Source organism: Danio aesculapii, chromosome 17 (assembly GCF_903798145.1).
Source record: "Danio aesculapii chromosome 17, fDanAes4.1, whole genome shotgun sequence".
NCBI classification, from domain to species: Eukaryota; Metazoa; Chordata; class Actinopteri; order Cypriniformes; family Danionidae; genus Danio; species Danio aesculapii.
The window spans coordinates 7,828,366-7,852,309 of NC_079451.1; the positions used below are offsets into that span (position 1 = coordinate 7,828,366).

Below are 23,944 nucleotides of genomic sequence, written 5' to 3' on the forward strand. Positions count from 1 at the left end.
TTAAAGGAATATTCTCAAACAAATTCAACTTGAATGGTTAGCATTTTTAGCTAAACTGTTTTTTATTTATTTATTTATTTATTTATATATATATATATATTTATTTATATATATATATATATATATATATATATATATATATATATATATATATATATATATATATATATATATATATATATATATATATATATATATATATATATTTTTTTTTTTTTTTTTTTTTTTTTTTTATTATATTTTTAAAAGTGCCATAGAGTTCACATTATGGTTTAGGTGAGTTAAAGAAACTGTATAATATGCTCAGGAATTTAACATCCTACAGAAATTACCTTTGTCCATGTCCACATAAATATTTACATTTGATGTCGTCTTTTGGAAGGAATGCGCCGATAGAGCTGCCATTTTAGTACAGGGTAGCACTCCTTTGAAATTACTGTGGGACCAAGGTGCAGTGGAGGACTGGCCATCTGGAGCCATAGATATGTAAACATATACATAGATCTACAACCAGGAGTTTTCGTAGTGGTCAGTACACATATTTTTTTTAATTACGAAAATTTGAATTTTACATCACTTTTCTATATGAATGGATAAGTGACCGCATGGGCATTGCTGACAAAGAGCATGTGAATACCCATTATGAACGATTCGTTTGAACCCTATCCCTGCATCTCAATATCCCAAGGATGTGCCACCTTTTCTTTGAAACAACGAGCATGTGGGAATTCCAATACTGACAAATTTATTATCAATAATTAGTCAATCATTTTAATAAGGACAATTAAACAAGATTTTGGCCTTATCCTTCACCAAATCCACAGACAGTCAGCAATTAAATTACCGCATGACCTTGAGGGTTCTTAAAATATAAAGAAATGAAAGAAAGAAAAGAAAGTAAAGAAAAATAAAGAAAAAGGAAAGGAAAGGAAAGAAAATGAAATAAAAAGAAAAAAGAAAGAAAGAAATGAATGAAAAAAAGAGAAAAAAGAAATCAAAGAAATAATGAAGGAGAAAGAAAAATAAAAAAGACAGACAAGAAAGAAAGAAAGAAAAAGAAATGAAGGAAAGAAACCAAAAAATAAGAAAAATAAAGAAAGAAAAGAAACAATAAAAAGAAAGAAAGAAAGACAGAAAGAAAGAAAATGAAAAAGAAATTAGGAAAAAAGAAAAAAGATAAAATAAAGAAAAAAGAATGAAATACATAAATGAAAGAAATAAAGGAGAAAGAAATAAATGAAGAAAAAAGAAAAAAGAAAAAGAAACAAAAATAAGATAGAAAAATAAGATAGACAAAAGAAAGAAAAAGAAAAGAAAGAAAGAAAAAGAAGAGAAAGAAAGAAATGAAAAAGAAAAATAAGAAAAATAAAGAAAGAAAAGAAGAAATAAAGAAATAAATAATGACAAGAAATAAAGAAAGAAAGAAAGAAAGAAAAGAAAAAGGAAAAAGAGAAAGAAAAGAAAAAAGATCAAATAAAGAAAAAAGAATGAAATGCATAAATGAAAGAAATAAAAGGAGAAAGAAATAAATGAAAACAGAAGAAAAAGAAAGAAAAGACAGAAAAGAAAGAAAGAAAGAAAGAGAGAAAAATTTAAGAAAATACATTAAGAAAAAAAAAATTAAATAAAGAAAGGAAAACAAGAAATAAAGAAAGAAAAAGAAAAGAAATAAGAAAAAGAAAAAAAAGAAAGAAAAGAAAAAAGAAAGAAAGAACAAAGAGGAAGAAAGAAAGAAAGAAAGAAAGAAAGAAAGAAAAGAAAGAAAAAGACAATAAAGAAAAAGAAAGAAAATAAAAATAATATTAAACAAAGAGAGAAAAAGAAAGAGAAAGAAACAAAGAAAAAAGAAAAGAGAAAGTAATAAAGAAAAGAAATAAAGAAAAAGAAAGAAAGAAGAAAGACACGAAATAAAGAAAAAAAGAAAAAAATTAAACAATAAAGAAAGAAAAACAAGAAATAAAGAAAGAAAAAGAAAAGAAATAAGGAAGAAAAAGAAAAGAAATAAGGAAGAAAAAGGAAAAAAGAAAGAAAGAAAGAGGAAATAAAGAAAAAAGAGAAAGAAATAAAGAAAAAAGAAAGAAAGAAAGTAGAGGAAAAAAAGAGAAAAAGAAAAGAAAAAAAAAGGAGAAAGAAAAAGACAATAAATAAAGAAAAAGAAAGAAAATAAAAATAATATTAAACAAAGAAAGAGAAAGAAAGAAAGACAAGAAAAAGAAGAGAAAGAAAAATAAAAGAAAAAAATAAAAGACAGACACTAAATAAAGAAAGAAGAAAAAGAAAGAAAAAAGAAAGACAAGAAAAAACAAGAGGAAAAGAAAAAGAAAAAAAGAAAGAAAAAGAAGAGAAAGAAAAAGACAAGAAATAAGTTAAGAAAAAGAAAGAAAATAAAATAAAAATAATATTAAACAAAGAAAGAGAGAGAAAGAAAGAGGGAGAGAAAAAAGAAAGAGAGAGAATGAAAAAGCGAGAGAAAGAAAGAAAAATAAGAGAAAGAAAGAAAATTTTGGATGGTCTTTGGAAAAAAAAAAAAAGTCACAGACTAATGTAAACTGTGAAAATGAAGGCTTTGGAAAACAAAGTGAAAAAAAATATATAAAGAGTATTTATTCCATTAATTCCATTCATAACACACATTCTAATGGCTTTCTAACTGCATTGTAACAGGCTCCATCACACCATGAACACTTTTGAGCCCTCAAGTCAATGTCAGCTCGCACATCATTAAAACAACAATTACGATATTATCGTAGACAATAAATACAGCCCACCCCTGACATCCACTGATAAACAGTGCAGGACTAAATCCTCAATTTTGATTTGACGTTCCTTTATATCTCCATATTTCACTTGCCTTTGTCCTTCGCAGATACCCTCACATAAGCAAATACGAATACAAACCTTATCATGCAGGCACAGCGACAGATACCATTTTGTAAACGAGTAGAAGGATGTATCGCTGGAAGTAAGACATGAACACACACATACACACACACGCAGAGCACTGCAGGATAAGACAGGAGCCAGGGCAGATTTAGTAAGGCTAAACAGACAGGCTTCAGCAGGGGGGGTGACAGAGACCGCCATGGTTAGAGCTGCACTACAGGACATGACGCTCTGAAACAGAAAGCGCACCACGGTTATTCAGCAGGGAAGCAAAAGTGTCAGCCTCTCATAAGAGATGTCAGATGGCTACGCTTTCAGTAAGTGCTGCTGGCGGAGGCTTTACAAACAGTGGAAATACAGACAGCAGAGTGGAATTAATTCGAAGAGAGCAAGATCCGAATTTCGTTGTTGCAAGCGGGCAGAGGGTTAGTCGCTGGCCCATGAGGAAGCCTGTCTAGTTACCCTTACCTGGGGCGAGTAACGGCCATGATGGATCATCCCAAAACTGCTCAAAACAATCATTACCAGGCTCCATCTCGCTGATGACCGCATTACCGTTGGTGACCCTCTTGTCTTCCTTTCCATTAAAAAGGTTTTGCAGACTAGTGTTAAACCTTTAAAACAAGAAGAGATAAACAATATCAATAAGACAATAAAAGTGCAGTCACATTAGTTTGATTTCAGAAGAATTATTAATTAGGAATTATTATTATTACATCAATTAAATTGTAATTAAAGGTGCAGTATGTATGTTTGACAGCCAATGGTTGAACTAGGTATTGGACACCTGGTTCAAAACACACACAAGCACAGGTTGACGGATTGACAACACCAACTAAGGCTGATTTAAGTCGTGTTCTAAAAAAAAAGCAACAGCACGTGATAGAAGGAATATTTTTGTCCTATAATAATAATGTACGAATGATGTGTTTGTCCTAACCAACACCTGAAATTTATATTTTAGAAACTAATATTTTAGAAAAGCTGAACAATGGAAAACTATGACAATGACCATGTACATCTCATGTGCTTTATTCAGTGTTAAATGCTATTAATGCGAGTTTGCATGCCATTTCACATGACATGTATTGCCATACTACTGAAAGCAGCAGCAGATAGTTCACCTCAGATCTTTAAACCGAATAAATTGTTAGAAATTGAACTTTAGAACTGTGACTCAGTGAAAGCCAACACATATCAGTGATTCAACATGTACATTTAATAATGTTAAAGAGGTTTAATATGTATTAATTTAATTATAAACCTTACCATTTTGTTGGAGTGCAGTGAGTGCACTATTCTTTGCTTCTGAATGCCTGCATTTACATTTCTGTCGTGTTTCATCTGGTGCAAACAGCCAAATTGCTTATCACTGCATATCTCATCATGTAGCGTGTTGTTAGGACACAGGGTTACAATGTAACCTTCTCACCTAATGTTTACGTTCGTAATATTTATATTATTTGCTAATTAATAACCGCCTCATGTGGAACTCTGAATCCGCATCTAATCTTCTGCTGACCACCGGAGGTCATATTTCGGTCGCAGATGCTTACTTTGAGAGCCTTCCTGGCTGAATGAATGAAATGTTTTCCAGCAAGGCAACCCGGGGTGCTGAAATATAATTGGCTAAACTGGCATTGGGCAGGTTAAAGGGACCAAAACAAAGACAGACGTTACAGCACTGAAAGCACATTTTCAAAGCAGAATATCAGCATTGTTTTTCAGATTTAAAAAAAAATGTTCAATTAGCATGTTTCTTAAATATCTACAAACATATTATGTCATTTTTATTCTTTAGAAGAATCAAAAACATACATACAGCACCTTTCAAATGCTTTTATGATTACTGTGTTTGAAAAGTAATTTGATTACTCAAGAAGGAATTCAATTTAACCTAAAATTCCTTTCATAACTAAAATTAAACTCCAAATTCTTTATATTTGAGTGAAACTTGTATTTTTAGTTTCGTTACAACATGCTTACATAATAACAAATACAACTTTAGGTAAAAAAACGGCCTTCAAAAGAGTGAAACATGATATGTAACAATACATGAAATGTTTCCAAGCAATGACATATTTCATATGATGTCATTAACTAATTTCTGACTTTCATTCATTGTTTCATAAAGCGATAGTTCACGCAAAAATGAAAATTTACTCCCCTACTGACTCACATTTCATTTGTTTCAAACCAGTTAAAGCAGATATTTTGAAGAAAGCCGAAAACCTGTAACCATTGACATCCAAAGAAGGAAAAACAAACGCTATGGAACAGTTATGGTGGTTACAGGTTTTCAGCCTTCTTCAAAATATCTCCTTTTGTGTTCTGCAGAAGAAAGAACCTTAAACAGGTTTAGAACAAGTGACGGGTGAGAAAATGCATAAATGCATTCGGTGTGATGGAGGTCTGAACAGCCATTCATCACTCACAGGAAACATATATACAAGTTGTTCTTGAATTTATTTTGCAGATTTAGGATAAATTTTAGATGAAAGTTTTAATGAATCATCATTTATTTATGAAAACTTTATTTATGCACATTTTACGTATAGATTTTTGCATATGAACGGTTAGTGACTGAGACCCACTGTGATTCAATGTCCCAAATAAGTACTTTAAATGATGTTTTGTAGAGGAAAGACAATAATTTTTTTCAATCGACAGAGATTATTATGATTATTATTATTTTAGTAATCATATTGGTGCATTGCAGTACTGCAGATACAGCATCAGCAAAACATGGACAACAACAAAGAAAGAGCCGCATTTCTGTGATTATATAACTTGTTTTGGAATACGTAAGTTGCAGCACATTTCAGATGATAAAAAAAAAAGTGACGTTTGAGAAAATGTGGCATTTAAAAGGTTTTCCTAAAGATTACAATTATTTATTTGGAACAATCCAATTGAACGTATTTCAAATAGAACAACCATTTGTTCAAATGAATGAGTACACAAACTGAAGGAGGACTCACTTCATGACTATGATGTAGCCAAGATACATGACAATCAGCACCAGACTCTCCCACCTGCAGAAACAGAAAAAAACTGCCAATCAGATCTCTAAATTCAACCAATCAGCATAAGGTAAACACAGACAGAGGTCCACTTACCACAAAATCTCATCATCGTAAATAAACTGAAAGAAATGCACAGAGTTTGTGTTAATATTCATTGAGTAACAGCAGACAATAAAGATCTCAGTGGATGTCTAACTTACTTAAAGTACCTTTACATAGATTTCCTTCACAGATTACATTTTAAAAGCCTTGAACCAAATGAACCTGCCTCATCTGACCAATAGACCCTTTTCACAAGGACGTCACTTCACTTCCCCCTATTTTCAACGCAGTGTATTTTTAGTTCCAGTTTACCTTTCACTTTCAGAAATAAAGATGCACGAGCTGTCACTGGGGTGGTACCTTTTCAAAAGGTACACATTTGTGCTTAAAGGGTACATATTGGTACCTCAAAAGTATATATTAGTACCTATAAATTTTAAGAGGAATACTTTCGTACTTTTAAGGTACTAATATGGACCCTTGAGGTATTAATATGGACCTTTTAGGTAGAAATTTGTACCTTTTGAAAAGGTGCGACCCCAGTGACAGCTTGTGTACCTTTATTTCTGAGAGTGTTGAATGAATGGGAGACTTCTGTGGAAAATTTACAAGCAAAAATATTAACGTTGCACGATCTGATTTAAGACTATTATTGGTATTGGGCATGTGTCCAAATGTTTCCCTTTCAATACTGAACTGCTTTCTGAGTTTGAAAATTATTCTTTAAGGTTTTAAGAATAGGAATAAGCTATTGTTTATCAAGGAAAGCAACCTTTTCAATTAAGTTTATTTCCTCAATAAGGGATTTGTTTTCACTTTAATGCCGCTCTGAATATAAAAGTATATTATTTGTCATATGTAAATGTTCCAGTACAATTGTACAGGAGTACAATTCTTTATTAAATCTTCTTATATTACCTAGCAAGTATGTTTATAAATGCAACCAGTTTCATGATTTATTATTTACTGATCTATTAATGTTTTGTTCAGTTTCTCCACTTGAATGAATAAATTAGGTCCTACCGCCACCTACTGGGTGGATTTAATTTGATATTAGTACTACCTTTGAATTGATAATGTTACAAATAATGTCATAATCTAATAATACTGAATTCAAATGCAGTCTTCTTGGTGTTATTTTCGCAATTGTAAATTTTTGTAATGATTTTGTTTGATTATTAAGAGTCACATACAACTTTGTTATTCTATTTCAATTAATTTAAATATCAAATAGAATAATAATAGAATATAAATGTTTTATGTTCATGAATAAAATACCTATACAGAAAAAAATGAGCAGTAGAGCAGTAAAACACTCACAGTTTCATTTATTTTTGATTCTTCAGGACACAAAACAAAAAAAAAAAAATTCTGACATTTTAAAAAAATGTGCAGTACCCATGTAAACATCTGAAACCTTTATTTGACAAATACTGACAAGTCCATACCAACTTCATCTGCAGTAAAGACAGCAACACAAAGCAATAGACTCTGTTTAAAGTCCCATTTTCTTGGTTCAAGCCGAAATCTGGATGATCCGTAAGTTTTTTTTTAGATGTCAGATGTCTCACCTTGAATGCAGGCAACAGAAAACAGCCGTAGTCACAGTCTAACCATTTCTGTAGTAAATGTACAGCTAACCGGGTGAGTTCTCTATGGGGATTTCTGTGTAGGCGGAAGTAACGATACACTGCGTGGAGTGAAACTGGAAACCACATGACGACATGTGAAAAGGGTCTATAATAGATTATACAATTATAAACTTGAAGTCGATGTTTTCAAAGAAAAACAAAGCTACAAGGATTTGTCTTATACACACATACGCTTATATAATGTGTATGCGATTTCCATTTAATTGGTTGAAAGCACCAACTTGTACACAAATCACTCTCTTTGTATAATCATTTATACGTTACTGCTAATTATTAATTTCTCTATGGGCAAAAATAATGGGATTTTTACATCAAGGCTTTATTCCTTTGCACCATTTAGTTAGCAGATCTCATTAGAATCATGACACTTACTACAATGAGGGCGACAACAGAAATAATGTAGTAGGAGGAGTCTCTGAACACAGCATACTTGGTGAGGAAAACAACCTAGTAGGGAAATAGAAGAGCTGTGTTAACAGAAGTCAACAAAAACAACTTTTCTCCTATTTTTAAAGTCTCATGTTTGCTGTACCCTCAAGTCTGCCTATGGGTCACAACAATATCACCTCAAAACATCGCAGCAGTAAAAGTGTTTTCCTGAATGTCAGTAATGTATCAAAGTTATTTAACTATAATGTTGTTTAATATCTATATTTTTAAGCATTAAATTAAATAATTTGCCAAAAAACGAAAACTGTCATTGACTTCACTTGTTGAACACAGTAGATAATATTTTGAAGAATGTTGTAAACTGGCATAGTATTTTCTAAATCTACTATTAATGTTAATGGCTATCACCTTCCAACCTTTTTTAAACTATATTCAGTTCAAATGGGAACAATATTCAAATAGGGCTGAGTAAATGGTGAGTTTCATTTGTTTGTTTTATTCTATCCTTTGAAGTAAAAAATAAAATTCACCCTGTGAATCTGATATGAAATAAAAAAGCAAGCCTGGAGAAGTAATTCTTCTCACCCCATGACGCTTGGCTGAAAACATGAAAAGGTCAAGAGTGGCAGAAGCTGTAATAAAGAGCTATGAGAGTGGCTCGCAAATATCACACACATGCTTGCGATGCAGAGGGTCTTGAACACAAAGTAAAAAAAGGCCTTTCCTCCTTCTCTTAATTAGATGCTTTGTTTCCAGTGAAGACTTAGAGAAACTTGTTCATGCTTTTATCAGCAGCAGGGTGGATTACTGTAATGGCCTCCTCACTGGCCTTCCCAAAAAGACAGTCAGACAGTTGCAGCTCATCCAGAACGCTGCGGCCAGAATTCTGACCAGAACCAGGAAATCAGAGCACATCACACCTGTCCTCAGGTCTTTACACTGGCTCCCAGTCACATTTAGAATAGATTTTAAAGTATTATTACTGGTCTATAAATCACTAAATGGCCTAGGACCTCAATACATTACAGATATGCTCACTGAATACAAACCCAACAGATCACTCAGATCTTTAGGATCAAATAGATTAGAAATCCCAAGAGTTCAGTCAAAGCAGGGTGAATCGGCTTTCAGCTACTACGCCCCTCACTGCTGGAATCAGCTTCCAGAAATGATCAGATGTGCTCCAACATTAGGCACATTCAAATCAAGACTGAAAACACATCTGTTTAGCTGTGCCTTTACTGAATGAGCACTGTGCTACGTCCGACAGATCGAACTACTATGTTTTTCTCTTCTTTTTAATTCTTTTATAACACATTTTATCAGCTTTTATTTTATTTTATTTTTATTCTTACCATTTTTATGTTTGTTTTTATTTCTCTTATAATTGTTTCTTTTATTCCTGTTTATGTAAAGCACTTTGAATTGCCACTGTGTATGAAATGTGCTATATAAATAAACTTGCCTTGCCTGCCTTATTTTTCTCTCATATCTACAGTACCATTAAGTCTGGTCTCATGTCACAACAAAAAGACAAAAATATATAACCAAAGACCTTTTAAAAAGCTACTGTATATCTTCCTCACTACAACAAAGCTATTTACAGTGGGGAAAATAAGTATTGAACACGTCTTGTTTTCTCCTGGGCATAATATTTCTAAAGGAGCTGTTGACATGGAATTGAACCAGATTGAACCAGACAATACAAACATAGAAAAATAAAATAAGTTATCAGAAAAATAAGTTATGTGTAATAACAATGAAATGACACAAGGAGAAAGTTCTGAACTACTGAAAGGTATTTAATACTTTATATAAAAGGCTTTTTTGGTGATGGCAGCTTAAAGACACCTCTCATATGAAGAATGAAGTCACATGATATGCTCAGGTGTGAGTTTTTCCACAGACGTCAACAGAGTGTAACAGATGGTTCTGTTGGTCTCGTCTATCTAATCTGATCTTTAATTTGTATTCTCTATTGGATTCAAGTCAGGTGATTGGCCGGGCCATTCTACAGCTTGATTTTCTTTCTCTAAAAGCATTTGAGAGTTTCCTTGGCTGTGTTTTGGATCATTGTTTTGCTGAAATGTCCACCCTGGTTTCATCGTCATCATCCTGGTAATGTAGATGTTGGACTGAAGCAGCTAATATGAATTTACAGTGACAAAGAACAGGGGGTTACTTTTTAACTACTTAGAGATTTCAGCTGCTGTCTGGGCTTTCACTGCCTTTCTACACGTGTTCAATACTTTTTCCGTGCGTCATTTCGTTTTACTGTGCATAACTAATTAGATTTGTGCTCGTGCATATATGAATCTCTTTGGTTGTTACCCACATCCAGGGAAAACTTCAAGTCAACGGCACCTTTAGAAATATGTTTTCAGAGAAAAATGGTGACATGTTCAATACTTATTTTCCTGTATCTGTATCTGTAATTTGGCATCAGTTTTACATATTTTAAATATGTAAAATCCTATTGAGAGTAGAACAATACATCATTTACATCATGGTGAACATTAATTTCAAGCATTTTCCTTCTCAGATTTAAAGAGTTGATTTTTTTATTTAAAAAAAAAGGACAGGTCACCTTAAAATGAAATCTTTCTCTCGCTTTTTCCAAATCTGTTTGCGTTCTGAAGAGAACAGAGAAGATGATTTTTTGAAGAATGTTCAAAAATGGTTGCTACTGACAATATATATTTTTTGTTTACTCTGGATGTCAATGGTTACCGCTGTCTGATATTTTTTTTTTCATAAAAATCTTCAGTTGTGTTCAAAAAAGAAAATTTATTAATTATTATTTGAAAGTAAATAAATGGTGAGTAAAATTCTGTTTAGGGTGAACCAGCAATTAAAATGGGTAGTTCACCCAAAACTGAAAATTGGCATAATTTATTGCTCCATTACTTGTTTAAAACCAGTCATTCTTTTTTCTGGTAACCACAAAAGAAGACATTTTAAAGAAAGCTGGAAATGGACCTGGGGGGGCTCACTATGGTCCCCCAGGCTCTGCGATTGGTTAGGGAAATTCCAAATTAAACCAAAACAAACCATTACAATTGGCTTAAGATTGGAAACCTAAATCCGGGATATTGCAACCTGCAGAACCTGGAAAAAAAAGCTGGAAATTGACTCCCGTACTATTTGTTTTGTCCTATTAAATATGTTTTTGAATTTATTTGTCTATTCCTATGTCAGTGGTTACAACTTTCTGAATATTTTCTTTAGTGTTTAACAGAATAAAGAAACTCATAAATATTTGGAACTAATTGAGGACGAGTAAATAATGAGTATATTTTTATTTTTGGATGAACTACCCCTTTAAGTAAAAAGTAATTTTTAAAAAAGGCTCTTTAATCCTGAGCAAAAAAAGGCAATGTTGTGAGCAATTCTCCTCCTGTGATGCTCGGCTGAAAACATGAAAAGGTCAAGAGTGGCAGAAGCTCCAAAAAAAGCCAAGCTGTAATAAAGTGCTCTGAGAGTTACTCACCTGCCCCGCAAAAATCCCACACACGCCGATGATGCACAGGATGTTGAACACGGCTGAGCCCACTATGGTGCCCACCCCCACATCTCCATGTGTAATGAACACACCTGCAGAAAAACGAGAGGTTGTAATAGCAGCATCTGTTGACACATGACTGATGCCCATATAAGCACCTGCACGTGTTGCTCACCGATTATAGAGGCGAACAGCTCAGGGGCGGAGCTTCCAGCTGCCATGAAGGTTGCTCCTGCTACATCTTCACTCAGGTGCAGATTCTAATGGAAGGGAGGAACGTACTGATTGACAAAAAGGAAACGTGAGGACCATAATTAAAAGGCCTAAATAGACACTAGAGAGCTGTCAGTGGGCTGGCTGAATGACTAGCAGCTGTTAAAGGATCGCTTGGCTCGAAAATTAGATTTGTCATTACATTTTTCCCCCATTATTAAATTAAAATTAGCAGCATAAAATTGAATCTGAGAAATATTACAATTTAACTTCAACTGTCGTCTCAGGTTATCGTTTATTGGGGAAGAAATTATGATGCAATTTTTACATTATGCCATGTCATGTTATATTACATTATGTTATTTTATCGTTCAGCCCTAGCAGAAGTCAAAACTAATATAAAATAATAGATTTTAATCTGTGGTAAATTTAATAATAGTAATTTTGTGTTTAACTACACTAATTATACCAATGATCACTGAAGTGATGAAAACAGCCTCATTACTATGCCATTACTTACGCACTCTCCACTTGTTCTAAACCTTGTTGAACACACACTCAAAATCAAACAAAAAACAAAACAAAACTGAAAATCAATTGCTATTGACTATACCATACTATTACTTTCTGTCCTAGATGTAAACGGCTAAAGGATTCCAGCATTCCTCAATAAATCTTTTGTGTTTTACAGAAAAAATAAATAAATAAACAATGATTTTAAACCACCTGAAGATGAGCAAATTTTCATTTTTGGTCAAACTAACCCTTTAAAAGTGCAGTATGTTAGTTTGACACCTAGTGGTTGTACTAGGTATTGCACGCCTGATTCAATACACACGCTAGCCCAGCTGCCAGATTGACGACAAAAGCAGTGTGCCTGAGGCAAATTTAGGGCTGATTTAAGTAGAGCTCTAAATAAAAGCAACAGCACATGATAGAAGGTATATTTTCCGTATTATGAGGATTTTTTTTGTCCTTACCAACACCTGAAATTTATAGTTTAAAAGCGGCTTCAATTTCTTGCAGCTGAACGACAAAACTCACAATGATCACCTCAGGTACACCTCATGTGCTTTATTCAGTGTTCACATGACATTTATTGCCATATACTGAAAGCAGCAGCAGATAGTTCACCTCAGATCTTTGAAAAAAAAAAACTGTTAGAAATTAAACTTTAGAACTGTGACTCAGTGAATGCCTACACATATCAGTGATTCAGCATGCATATTTAATGACATTAAAGAGGTTTAATATGTATTAATTCGATTATAAACCATTTCGCTGAAGTGCAGTGAGTGCACTATTCTGTGCTTCTGAATGGCTGTATTTAAATTTCTGCCTAATTGCTTATCATTACAAATCTAGTCACATAGCATGTTGTTAGGAAAGGGTTACAGTGTAACCTGCTCACATACCTGCTCACATACATCTTTACGTTGGTAATATTTATATTCTTTGCTAATTAAAAACCACCTCATGTGGAACTCTAAATCTGCGTCTCATTTTGGAAGCTGCTACTGTCTACTGGAAGTCGCATTTTGGTCACAGACACATACTTGGAGAGCCTTCCTGACTGAATTAATCAAGTACATTGTTTTCCAACAAGGCAACCCGGGGTGCTGTAATATAATTGGTTAAACTGGCATTGGACGGGTTAAAGAGGCCAAAAAGAGACCTGAAAGCACATTTTTAAAGCAGAATATCTGACTTCAGCATTGATTTTCAGATAAACAAGAATGTTCACTTAGCATGTTTCTTAAATATCTGCAAAAATATTATGGTATTTTTATGCTTTAAAAGATTTAAAAACTTACTTACAGCACCTTTAATGAAGCATTACACTTATGACCATTTTGTCATGGCATTAAACATACATTAAAAACTCTTCCATAATACCCCTTTGGGTCTCCAAACTACATGAAGCAAACAAATGGCACTATTTTCATTATTTGACTAAAGTGTTCCTCAAGGAAACTACACAATTAGGCTGGTTTTAAGGTCACGTCAGTGATCAGACACATTTCTTGGGGATATTTTGACACTAAACACAGACTAATTGACATGTGCAAGTAATAAGTCAGCTGGATAACTATAACCATTTATAACAGGATTCTAAAAGATTATGCAAAATTAGAATAAAGCTCTCAGCAGGCAGTTTGAAGTCGGACAGTAATTTGTCTTAAAATGTATTGTAGGAGACGGTGTTTCTGTTACAAAGGCAGTTCTCTGACTGCTAAGGCACAGCAGGCCATCAGGATACTAAAACCTTCTTTGAGAAGCCGCATCTCTAATTTAATCCCCATTAAAGCGCCGCCTGTCCAAATGAAAAAAATAAATAAAGAAACCAAACATCCTGAGCTTTATCATTATGAGACTAACCATTACAGGATGGTGCAGGAATATCCAGCTTTACATGAACAGTTGGAAGTCATTGTTGCAGCTGTAAATTCATTCTTACCTCACAAATCTTCTCAAGAGAGGTCACAAAGTAGTCGTCGCAGACAATAGCGAGGGCCAGAAACATATATAAAGCCTGCAATGTGAACACAATTAAACCAATTAATGAAACTATAAAGAGATGCACTATAAAAGGCTTGCGCACAAAAGAAATTAATTACATGTCTAAATGTGCTTCTGTTCTAAGCAGTTAACAGGGTGACCAAAGTCACGACCGGCCACAAATGAGGACAACTGCTGACAAACTATTTATAATTGTCATAAAATTGTGAGACATGCACAGTTTATCCTGGATGACAAGGTTAACCGGTGAGCAAGGCTAGATGTTGATTGACGTGCGCGCAACGTTCTCCTACCACAAATATGTGTAGCAGCACGGCTCCTTGTGAACGCTGTTGGTTGGTGAACAGGTCCTCGGGGAACTCGTGGATGGCTGCATTGAAAATGAGAAAGAAAGAGTCACTTTGGTGCAAGTTGTCACTTTCCATAAAAATGATCCTGATAAACACCTGATGGTACGGTCCATAAAGCCAGATCTGCATGAGATTCCAAGAAACGATTGGAACGTGTGGGCAACAGAATATAAATCATGCCCTAGAGATGGGCAACTTCATCATAATGCAAGATAAACACATTGTTTACGTGGTACACATGGTCAGTAGTGCATGGGACTGAATGTACTTGACACACTGACATACACTACAGCCAAGGGTAAGCTTAGTTAAAAAAAAAAAAAAAAAAATTAGCAGTGCATGAAAGCATGTAGTTAGTACTGTATATAGCATGTACTGTAGCTTTGCTAGTGGGATGTTTTGATCTCTGCCCCTAGCATTCTTGGATTTAAGTGGGATGGAAGTGGTTTGAGTAACATGGATTTACACGGCATGTTTCAATAGCAGATTCTAGAAAACATGCGTATTTGTTGTGGCCCTCAAACCTAATTACAGTGACTGTCAAGACAGTAGATAATAAAATGTAAAACGTGCTGTAAAGAGAATAGTTTGATTCACTTGACTACACAGCGTTAAAGTCTGCATGAAATCAAAATTTACTATGGCTGCCCCCGAAAGCATAATCAGCTGACTTGCTGCCACGCTGGCTTATCAGGCAGTGACTCTGGAGGCAGGGTTTGTGCACCTCGTAAAACTGATTTCAGACAGACTTCTGAGACAGCATTACGACTTAATCATGTACAACCAAACAAAAAGAGCTTCGGTGATCACTACGGGAATATTTGCTTTCTAAAACATCTTCTTGCTAGACATGTCATCAAAACGGAAAAATGTTGGTCAAAAATGTGGGATGTAACACACAACAATGATACCTGAGAGGTGCTTTAAGATGCCATGTTTATTTTAAGCTCAACTGTCTGAAATGTAACACACAGTATAGACCATTTCAATGTGATCATGTCATTGGCCTGTGTTATCAAACAATTTTAGAACTGTAACAAGGCAATTCAATCATAACTTCATGTTAAAACAGCTGCCATAACATTATTTATCAATATGCGGCCTTTTTTAGATTCTCGGAAGCTATAGAAATAAAAATACAAAAAACTGTAAAACAGGAAATACGTTGGGACCGTTGTTTTTGTTTACATCCCTCAAAATGGTCTATAGTGGGATATTGAAGGCAGTGAAGAAAATTTTATCAGAAAGTTCTTAGTCTTAAATTGAACAATTAATCCGTGCAAGTTAATCAACTGAAAAAATTATATTAAAATAAAATGAGACAGTGTTATCTATCCGAAGTCCCCAGGAAATAAAAACCAATCATATGATTTTGTTAGCTCACATTACTAATTTTGTGGTAAACAATTCATCTGTACAGGTTGTTGCTAGATCAGATATGGTTGCGGCTGGAAGTTAACGAAAATGATTTGTCATTTATTAAATTGCCCATTAATTGTATTTTGTCACCCCAACCCTAAACCCAAGCATCACAGTAACGTAAAAACAGTAGTATTTATGTTATCTAAATTACCTAATAAATTTTATTTTTTAACATCTACCCCTACCCTAAGCCTAAACCCAACCATTACAGTAGTGTAAAAATAATGATTATTGTTAAACAGTGTCATAAAAAATGCGGCTTTATTGATGTGCATATAGCACTTCCATATCCTATCTAGACTTTACCTCCTCTGTACATGTCATAAAATCTGAAAATGCACTTCCTGTTTTTTTTTTTAGTTGTCAGCTTACATATATTTTAGGAATTTGGCAATGCTAACATACTTCTCCTCAAACCCTTTTCCCCATCTTTCTGAATGAAATTCCTACTTTACTATATCCAGTCAGCTTGCAGTAGAAAAAACAAGCCACGCCCACTGTTTTCTCATTTAATATTTTGTTTCTCTATGAACTGCGTCACAATAGGAAATGAAAAAAAAAAAAAAAAAAAAAAAAACACGCTCACAGCTTCCGGTTTATGTGGACTTTAAAGTGCGCAATCTACTAATACAACCTCTTCTCGATGGATGTTGGTGACCATTCAGTTACCACTGATTTCCATTGTATTTTTTTCCAACTAGAGCTACCATCACCTGTCTGATTACGATAATTTTGGAACCGTTTGAGAGAGAGTCAAATTTTATTCTTAAATGAACTATTACATTAAAGTCAGCATGAACTGGAAGATGCTGAGACTTTTCAGTATGTTGACTTGACGTACTGTACTTTCAACTGAAACAGACTACCGAGTTGGGGGAGGGCTTTCTTTTGGCAAACTATTGATAAGAGGGGTGCGGGTAAAAATATTGTCATTATAGCTGTCAACCTGACATCAAAAGAGCCATATCAAATGCAAAAGCAAATGGTCAGACTTTGGCCCAGTTTACAGGAATACATTTTAATTTTAAAACACTGAAGTTCTGATATGGTTATGTCATCTGTCCACACTACCACAAAGTTTTTAAGCCCCCAAAACAGAGCGTTTTGAAATGCTGAAGGGGCCGTTTTCATTTAAAGATGCTGCTCCTCTATGTCAGTGTGGATGGGGAAAATGGAGACATCTGAAAATGGAGGCTGATTGGGACTTTTCCCTCAATAATAAGTGCACAAAGTTTAGTCATGCTTTCCTTAAGTTCAGACCTCGCAAGTTTGATAACTCCCAAAGACACATCGGGTAAATCTTCAAAGGGAACAGTGTAGGCTACTTTTCAACATCATTCACATCACCCTGGCTACGTTGTTTTTACTATCTTAACAATAAAATGAAAATTTTATCCATTTAAATTTTGATATTAACAACTTAACAGACACTAAAACTGTTGAGGCGTCGTGTAGCTACATATTTATGACCGTCACCTTCACTGTATGCATATTTATAACAAAACAGAGCCTATAACATAACTGGCTCCTTTCATTTTCATTGAAAAATATGAAACATACCGTGTCTCTTTTGCTGAATATCAGTGTTAATAATCAATAATGGCCATTATAAAAGTATAACGTACAATAAAGTAAAACTATACAATATAGGAAATAAAGGAAATATAGGAAATAAACCAAGCAGTCAAATGGGCAGAGTCAGTTTTTGTGGCTATTTAAAATAATATATTAACTTATCTTTGCTGTCAACAAAAACACGTTACCTACACGTTACAGACCAAAGAGTCGTTAGATAGAGACAAGATGAATAAAATATCACATTTACAACAATAGTGAGATGAGATCTAGCTCCTTGATGACCTGTCTGACGTGCGCTGCTCTCACCTGTGGTTTTGTGCTCAAAGTACCCACTGACCAGTCAGACGTCCGCATATGCTGCAGCGCATGAAAGAGTGTGTGTGGACACGTGATGTGCGTTTTCAGCGGTGTAGTGTGAACGGAGATCTTTTCAGAAATGCTAGGTAAAACGCCTGTGTGAAGGTGGAACGTTTTCATTCTAAAACACTATGGATTTACTTGCATGGATTCATTGTTCACCTAAAAAAAACTATTTGTAATAGTAAAATAAACACTGTAAATTTCGATTTCACAGATTTTAACATTAGCATCATCATTTAAGGTGACATGGCTTTAACAAAAAATGTTTATGCTATATATGAACTATATGTAACTATATCTAGGCTCAGTATTTTGCATTTTATGTGCTACACTGTAATCATGATTTATTTATTTGATAAAATGTAAGTCCAAAATCTCATTCTATAATAATCAGCATTAGGTCACATATGCTGTCGATAGAGCTTAACTTTGTATGGAACCCAGAACATTTCTTTAAATCTGGCTGAAATGCCTCCAGGCCTTCTGTTAGAGCAATCTCTCTAAACATCAAACCCCCCCACAAACACATGGTTGGGCATGTCACACGCTAGTGCATTCTGCCATGGCAGCTCTGTTTCTGACCTGGGCAGCCCTGTAGGTCAAATAATCCCCAATGGCACAAGATGATCCCTGCCAGGGCCACGCTAATGAAGCTCACAATATAAATCAACATCACGCCATAATCTATACAGTCATCTGCCCCTCTTTAGCTAATGAGGACTTTTCGGCACTTTCAGTCTACTGATGGGGACAACGTTGCCGCAAGTTGATGTTCTGATTTGTTGCTAGGTGTTGCCAAGCAGTAGATGAAGAATTATAAAGCTATCAATAGGCAATCCCATACCAAGGCTGTATTCCCCATGTCCTAAAGCCTTTAAAAGGGTTATTGAAGGATGTTTATTGGAACACACTTTCAGATCATCTGCGCTACAAATTAAACATGCCCATACTATGGGCCCATTGAATGCTTTATTCTGATTGGCTGAAGAACATTCTAAGGGGCCATTCACACACCGCTTAAATGTTTGCATCTAAGCAGCAACACAAAAGTCAGGAAAAAAATGCACCTCCTTCACAATGTTGCTGTCATGGCAACTTGTTACTGTAAACAGAAGCTCGCAAAGGCTTTGAGTTACAGTATTCTGATTGCTTTGGAACTGACATTGATGAGCAATGCTGCATGTAAATGTCTTAACATATTGCTGTGGTACAGCAACAGACAAGAAGCAATGAACCATCTCTGCTTTCATTTGATTGGAGAACGAAAAAGACGCGACTGACGTAACGCAGTTGAAAAAGTCAACTCGGAAGAAGTACGTGTGCGCAACGGCAAAAATGCGAGGCACAGTAGGCGGTTAAAACGCAAGGCAAATTTTGGTAAATTTGTTCTGTGTAAATGGCCCTAATGCGGAAGATACAAAGGGCAACTTTGAGCAATATTGAGCAAAACTAATTAGGGCAAAAGGTGACAGATACAAATATTGTAGCACATTCTTAAAAAAATAGCCAAGCACCATCGCTTTGCAAAATTCTCCAGCAACATTGCTCAAAGTTGCCCTGTCCATTAGCATGTCCACCAAAGCATTTTTGAGATACAGAACACTGCACTGTTTGAGTTGCACTATTCATTTTTTTGGTTGTTGTCAATGAAAATGGCACATTTTTAAAATGCTGGAAGTGTAGCTAACAGTCTGGAGGTGCAATTCCATTTTTCCTCCGTTTTTCTGGAAGGAAAGAGCAAAACAACCCCACTTTTCTGTGCAAACACACAAACACTCATATCGAAAAAAATTTAAATAAGGAAAAAAGTATATAAATAAAAAATGCACTCCAAAGTGCATGTAATGCATGTACAACTAGCATATACAGGTACACTTTATAATCCTAAACAACTGTTTTGTTGCCCCTTTCAAGGCTCTAGATAACAGACAAATGCATGAATCATGTTTGTGTACATTTAAACATATCACGTTTAGTGTCTTTGTGTTCCTCATTTAATTCTACAGATCTAGGACACATGATGATTTGCTGTAGGGTTTGTGTAATTTTATTCCATGACTTTCACCACAAGAGAAATTTATCTGAAACTTGAAGACTGCCAACACCAGTAAAGACAACAAAGGAATGTCTTCCGCGCATATGTTCCTCTCAAGCTATCGGTCTTGGACTTGACCGATCCATCTACATGCCCCTATCTTTTGCAGAAGGTCTCCACCAGAACGTCTCCAGGGAAGACCCCTTGTATGTGCCTGTTTTTCTTTTCCAACAATTTTAAACTTATACACTCACACAACACGATAAAGAGTAATGCAAGTATTTCTTTATATCCCCTTTTAAGGTGTTTATCAATTCTCGGTGGTTCCGCATCGTGAACCTCAATTCTTTATTTTTCTTGTTTTTCTGTTTTAGGTCTCATACGTTTTGTTTGTTATGTGTTAGGCTAGTCATTAAATCACAGTATCGGTCACTTTAACATTAAAAGATCTTTTTTTGAAGAAGAGTTTAATAAATTAAAGTTAAATAAAGCTTTTAAAATGATTCCCTTACTTCACAAGAAGTATTAATTATTTCAAATTAATTGACAATTAAATTAGTTTACTTAGTCAAGTGAATAAATTCATTGTCATATTTATTCTTCTACATTTAACTGTAAGTTCATTCATTCATTTATCTTCAGCTTAGTCTATTTCAGAGGTCGCCACAGTGGAATGAACAACCAACTATTTAACTAGAATATGTTTTACGCAGTGGATGCCTTTTCAGCTTCAACCCAGTACTGGGAAACACCCATACATACTCATATACTATGGACAATTTAGTTTATTCAATTCACCTTTACTGCTCGTCTTTGACCTGTAGGAGAAACCCAGAGGAAACCCACACGAACAAGGGGAGAACATGCAAACTCCACACAGAAATACCAACTGGCCCAGTTGGGACTCGAACCAATGACCTTCTTGTTGTGAGGTCACAGTGCTAACTACTGAGCCACCGTTAACAGAGTTAAATCTGAATATTCATAATTACATGATAACTTGTTATTATTAATCATTAATATTCGTAAAATTAAGCTAAATTCATTACATGAGGCACAAAGTGTGAGTTTTATGCTCATCGCTGAGCATTTATTGTTTTTTAAAAAGCTCTTACAGTTTGAGAAGCACTCGTAATGGAGCGTTTTTGGAACGTAGCTCGCATCTCTGCAGTGCAAAAAATACTTTGGTGGAAACACGACCTCAGGCTATCTTTTTTGACAAGAAAATGTTGACCATCCATGTTATTGCCATTCAAAGCAAGCACACACAATAAAAGCACCTTCTGCGTAAAAGCATCAGAACCAGCTTAAAAATCCATCTCTGCCAAGTCATTTTTCAATCTAAACAGCTCATTAAAACACTTGTGGCACTAATAGCTTTCCCCGTTAAGAAGTGATCTATCATTGATGACTGCAATTGTGGCGTAATGTTTTATCATCACAAGCACCACCATCATTTCCATCGTCGTTATCTGAACTGTTGAGAAAAACCCAACAGGTTTATCCATCAAGCGGAAGAGTCATTGGTGCCCTGATCACATTTCCTATCCCACAGCTTTCCCCTCCCACTGCACACGAGGAGAAGAGGACACCTTCAAGGTCATCTCCTGAGAAAACCCACTGAGCACATGCAGACATATGGAGAGTCATGCACGGATTACCATACAGAAATAAAAATAACCCTAATGATTCACACTACAGACTCCCAAAGTAGAACTTTTTTACCCTAGAAAATCTCAAGTTAATTTAATCAAGGAAGAATCCTTGTTTGCTCTTCATTAAAAATGACTTGTGTAGTTGGTGCACACCCAAACATTACCACCATGATCCCTTAATGTTCAATAAAATACCTGAAAAAATATACACACGTTTTTATACCTCTGTCAAACTTATTTTACAAGTAAATCTCAAAACAACATGCCTATTTTAAACTACAGGATTTGAATCCAGATTTAAGAGCAATTTGTAATTTAAGAAGCTTGAAAGGTTGGTCTGTGATCAGGGGAAAATCAGCGAGTGATTGGTGCTCGGCACTCTTTGTGTGGACTACTATACTTGATGACAAATCAAAGAGGAGCGCTGACGTGAAAAACATACCTAGCACACCAAATATCTGGACCAGTCAGCCAACTCAACATCACACAGGTTTTCAGGTGTAACAACTGGCTGCAGTCAATGAGAGAGGGCAAGTGATGGGTTGACCATTGTGCTCACGTACTCAACAGAAATGTCTGTGACTGGCTAAATTGATCACTGATTCATGTTCTCCACTGAGCGACACGTACTGTATGTTGGAGCATCTGAAAGCTACGTCTATCAGCTGAACCATGCACATGTATGAGTGATCTGCAGATAAATCAGCTGATTGACCAGGATTTCAAATGCTCTAGTGAACGCTTTCAGAGCTTTAACCAACATCTGACTGGATGAAATACCATGATGGTTGAATTACACCTACAATACTTTGTCAATACTTTCCAATTGTAAGAGCAACAAATAATAACTTGACTTCAAGTTGTTCATTTGGAAAAGTGGCAGAAAGTAGATTTTACTGATGAATCATCTGTTGAACTGCATCATAATAATCACAAATACTGCAGAAGACCTATTGGAACCCGCATGAACCCAAGATTCTCAGAGTATTCAGTCAAGTTTGGTGAAGGAAAAATCATGGTTTGGGGTTACATTCAGTATGGGGGCGTGTGAGAGATCTGCAGAGTGGATGGCAACATCAACAGCCTGAGGTATCAAGACATTTGTGCTGCCCATTACATTACAAACCACAGGAGAGGGCAAATTCTTCAGCAGGATAGCGCTCCTGCTCATACTTCAGCCTCCACATCAAAGTTCCGGAAAGCAAAGAAGGTCAAGGTGCTCCAGGATTGGCCAGCCCAATCACCAGACATGAACATTATTGAGCATGTCTGGGGTAAGATGAAGGCGGCATTGAAGATGAATCCAAAGATTCTTGATGAACTCTGGGGGTCCTGCAAGAAAGTTTTTTTGGCATTCCAGATGACTTTATTAATAAGTTATTAGAGTGATTGCAGAGATGTATGGATGCAGTCCTCCAAGCTCATGTGAGTCACAGACAATATTAATTCTTTTTTCACTGCACCATGACATTATTTCTGTTAAGTGTCAAAGTCAGACCTTACTGTCTTAATTAAATCATTAAAAAAAATCAAGCCATGATCATATTTTACTTTGGTAAAATAAGCGTAATCTAGAGGCCTTTGCTTTTCATATAAGCCACTTCAGATACCAAATGATCAACTAGAAGTTATTATTTGTTGTTCCTAAAACTTTGATAGACGACTTTTGTCAGGTAGTGTACATATCCCCCAATTTATTCCGTCTTCATGCGCTCATCACCATTTGAATGCAGAAGAAAAGTACCACTTTCACTGATCTTCTTTGTATTTCAAACTCAGGAGACCAAAAAAGTTCTGCAACTTATTCAGGAAATGTGCTATGGCTTCCCTTACCATAATATACCTAAAACACAGACTACCATAAAAAATGTCAACGGCAGGGAAGCATCGTCTCTCAACTCACTCGTCTATGGCAGAAAAAGAGTTAATGGATTTATAGTCCACACATAACTAAAGAGCTAAAAAAAAAAAACACTGCATAAATAACACATGTGAATCAAGATGCACTGGAGACCTCTTTGCATAATAAACAGACTCTATATAAGCTTGCATTCATATTTAAACTCAACATGCATTGAGTATTGTAAGCTCATTAAATATTGTAAACAGGGATGTTCAATTCCTGCAAGATTGGCTTGCGAGGATAAATTATAATTATGGAAAACATGCAAATAAACATAAGCATACGTGGTTAAATATCAGCTGATTTGCATGAGGCAGCAAAGGTGGCGCTGCTTCTGCAGGATGGGACTTGATGTGGTATCCAGCGAGACCTGCTGTTTGTTGACAGCGAACCTTGTTTTTCTCCAGGTTGAT

At 35.1% G+C, this 23,944-nt stretch overlaps 1 protein-coding gene across 1 annotated transcript in view; it reads right to left on the minus strand.

Moving 5' to 3' along the window:
* The window catches only part of slc24a4a (solute carrier family 24 member 4a), a 94,083-nt gene that overhangs the window by 24,748 nt on the left and 45,391 nt on the right, over positions 1 to 23,944 (minus strand). The window contains exons 3-10 of the mRNA XM_056477034.1: positions 14,522 to 14,598; positions 14,167 to 14,241; positions 11,671 to 11,755; positions 11,484 to 11,587; positions 7,976 to 8,050; positions 6,003 to 6,028; positions 5,865 to 5,918; positions 3,352 to 3,497 (exon numbers count right to left, since the gene is read on the minus strand). Of these exons, the coding sequence (XP_056333009.1) occupies positions 3,352 to 3,497; positions 5,865 to 5,918; positions 6,003 to 6,028; positions 7,976 to 8,050; positions 11,484 to 11,587; positions 11,671 to 11,755; positions 14,167 to 14,241; positions 14,522 to 14,598 (642 nt within the window). The remainder of the gene's footprint in view (positions 1 to 3,351; positions 3,498 to 5,864; positions 5,919 to 6,002; positions 6,029 to 7,975; positions 8,051 to 11,483; positions 11,588 to 11,670; positions 11,756 to 14,166; positions 14,242 to 14,521; positions 14,599 to 23,944) is intronic.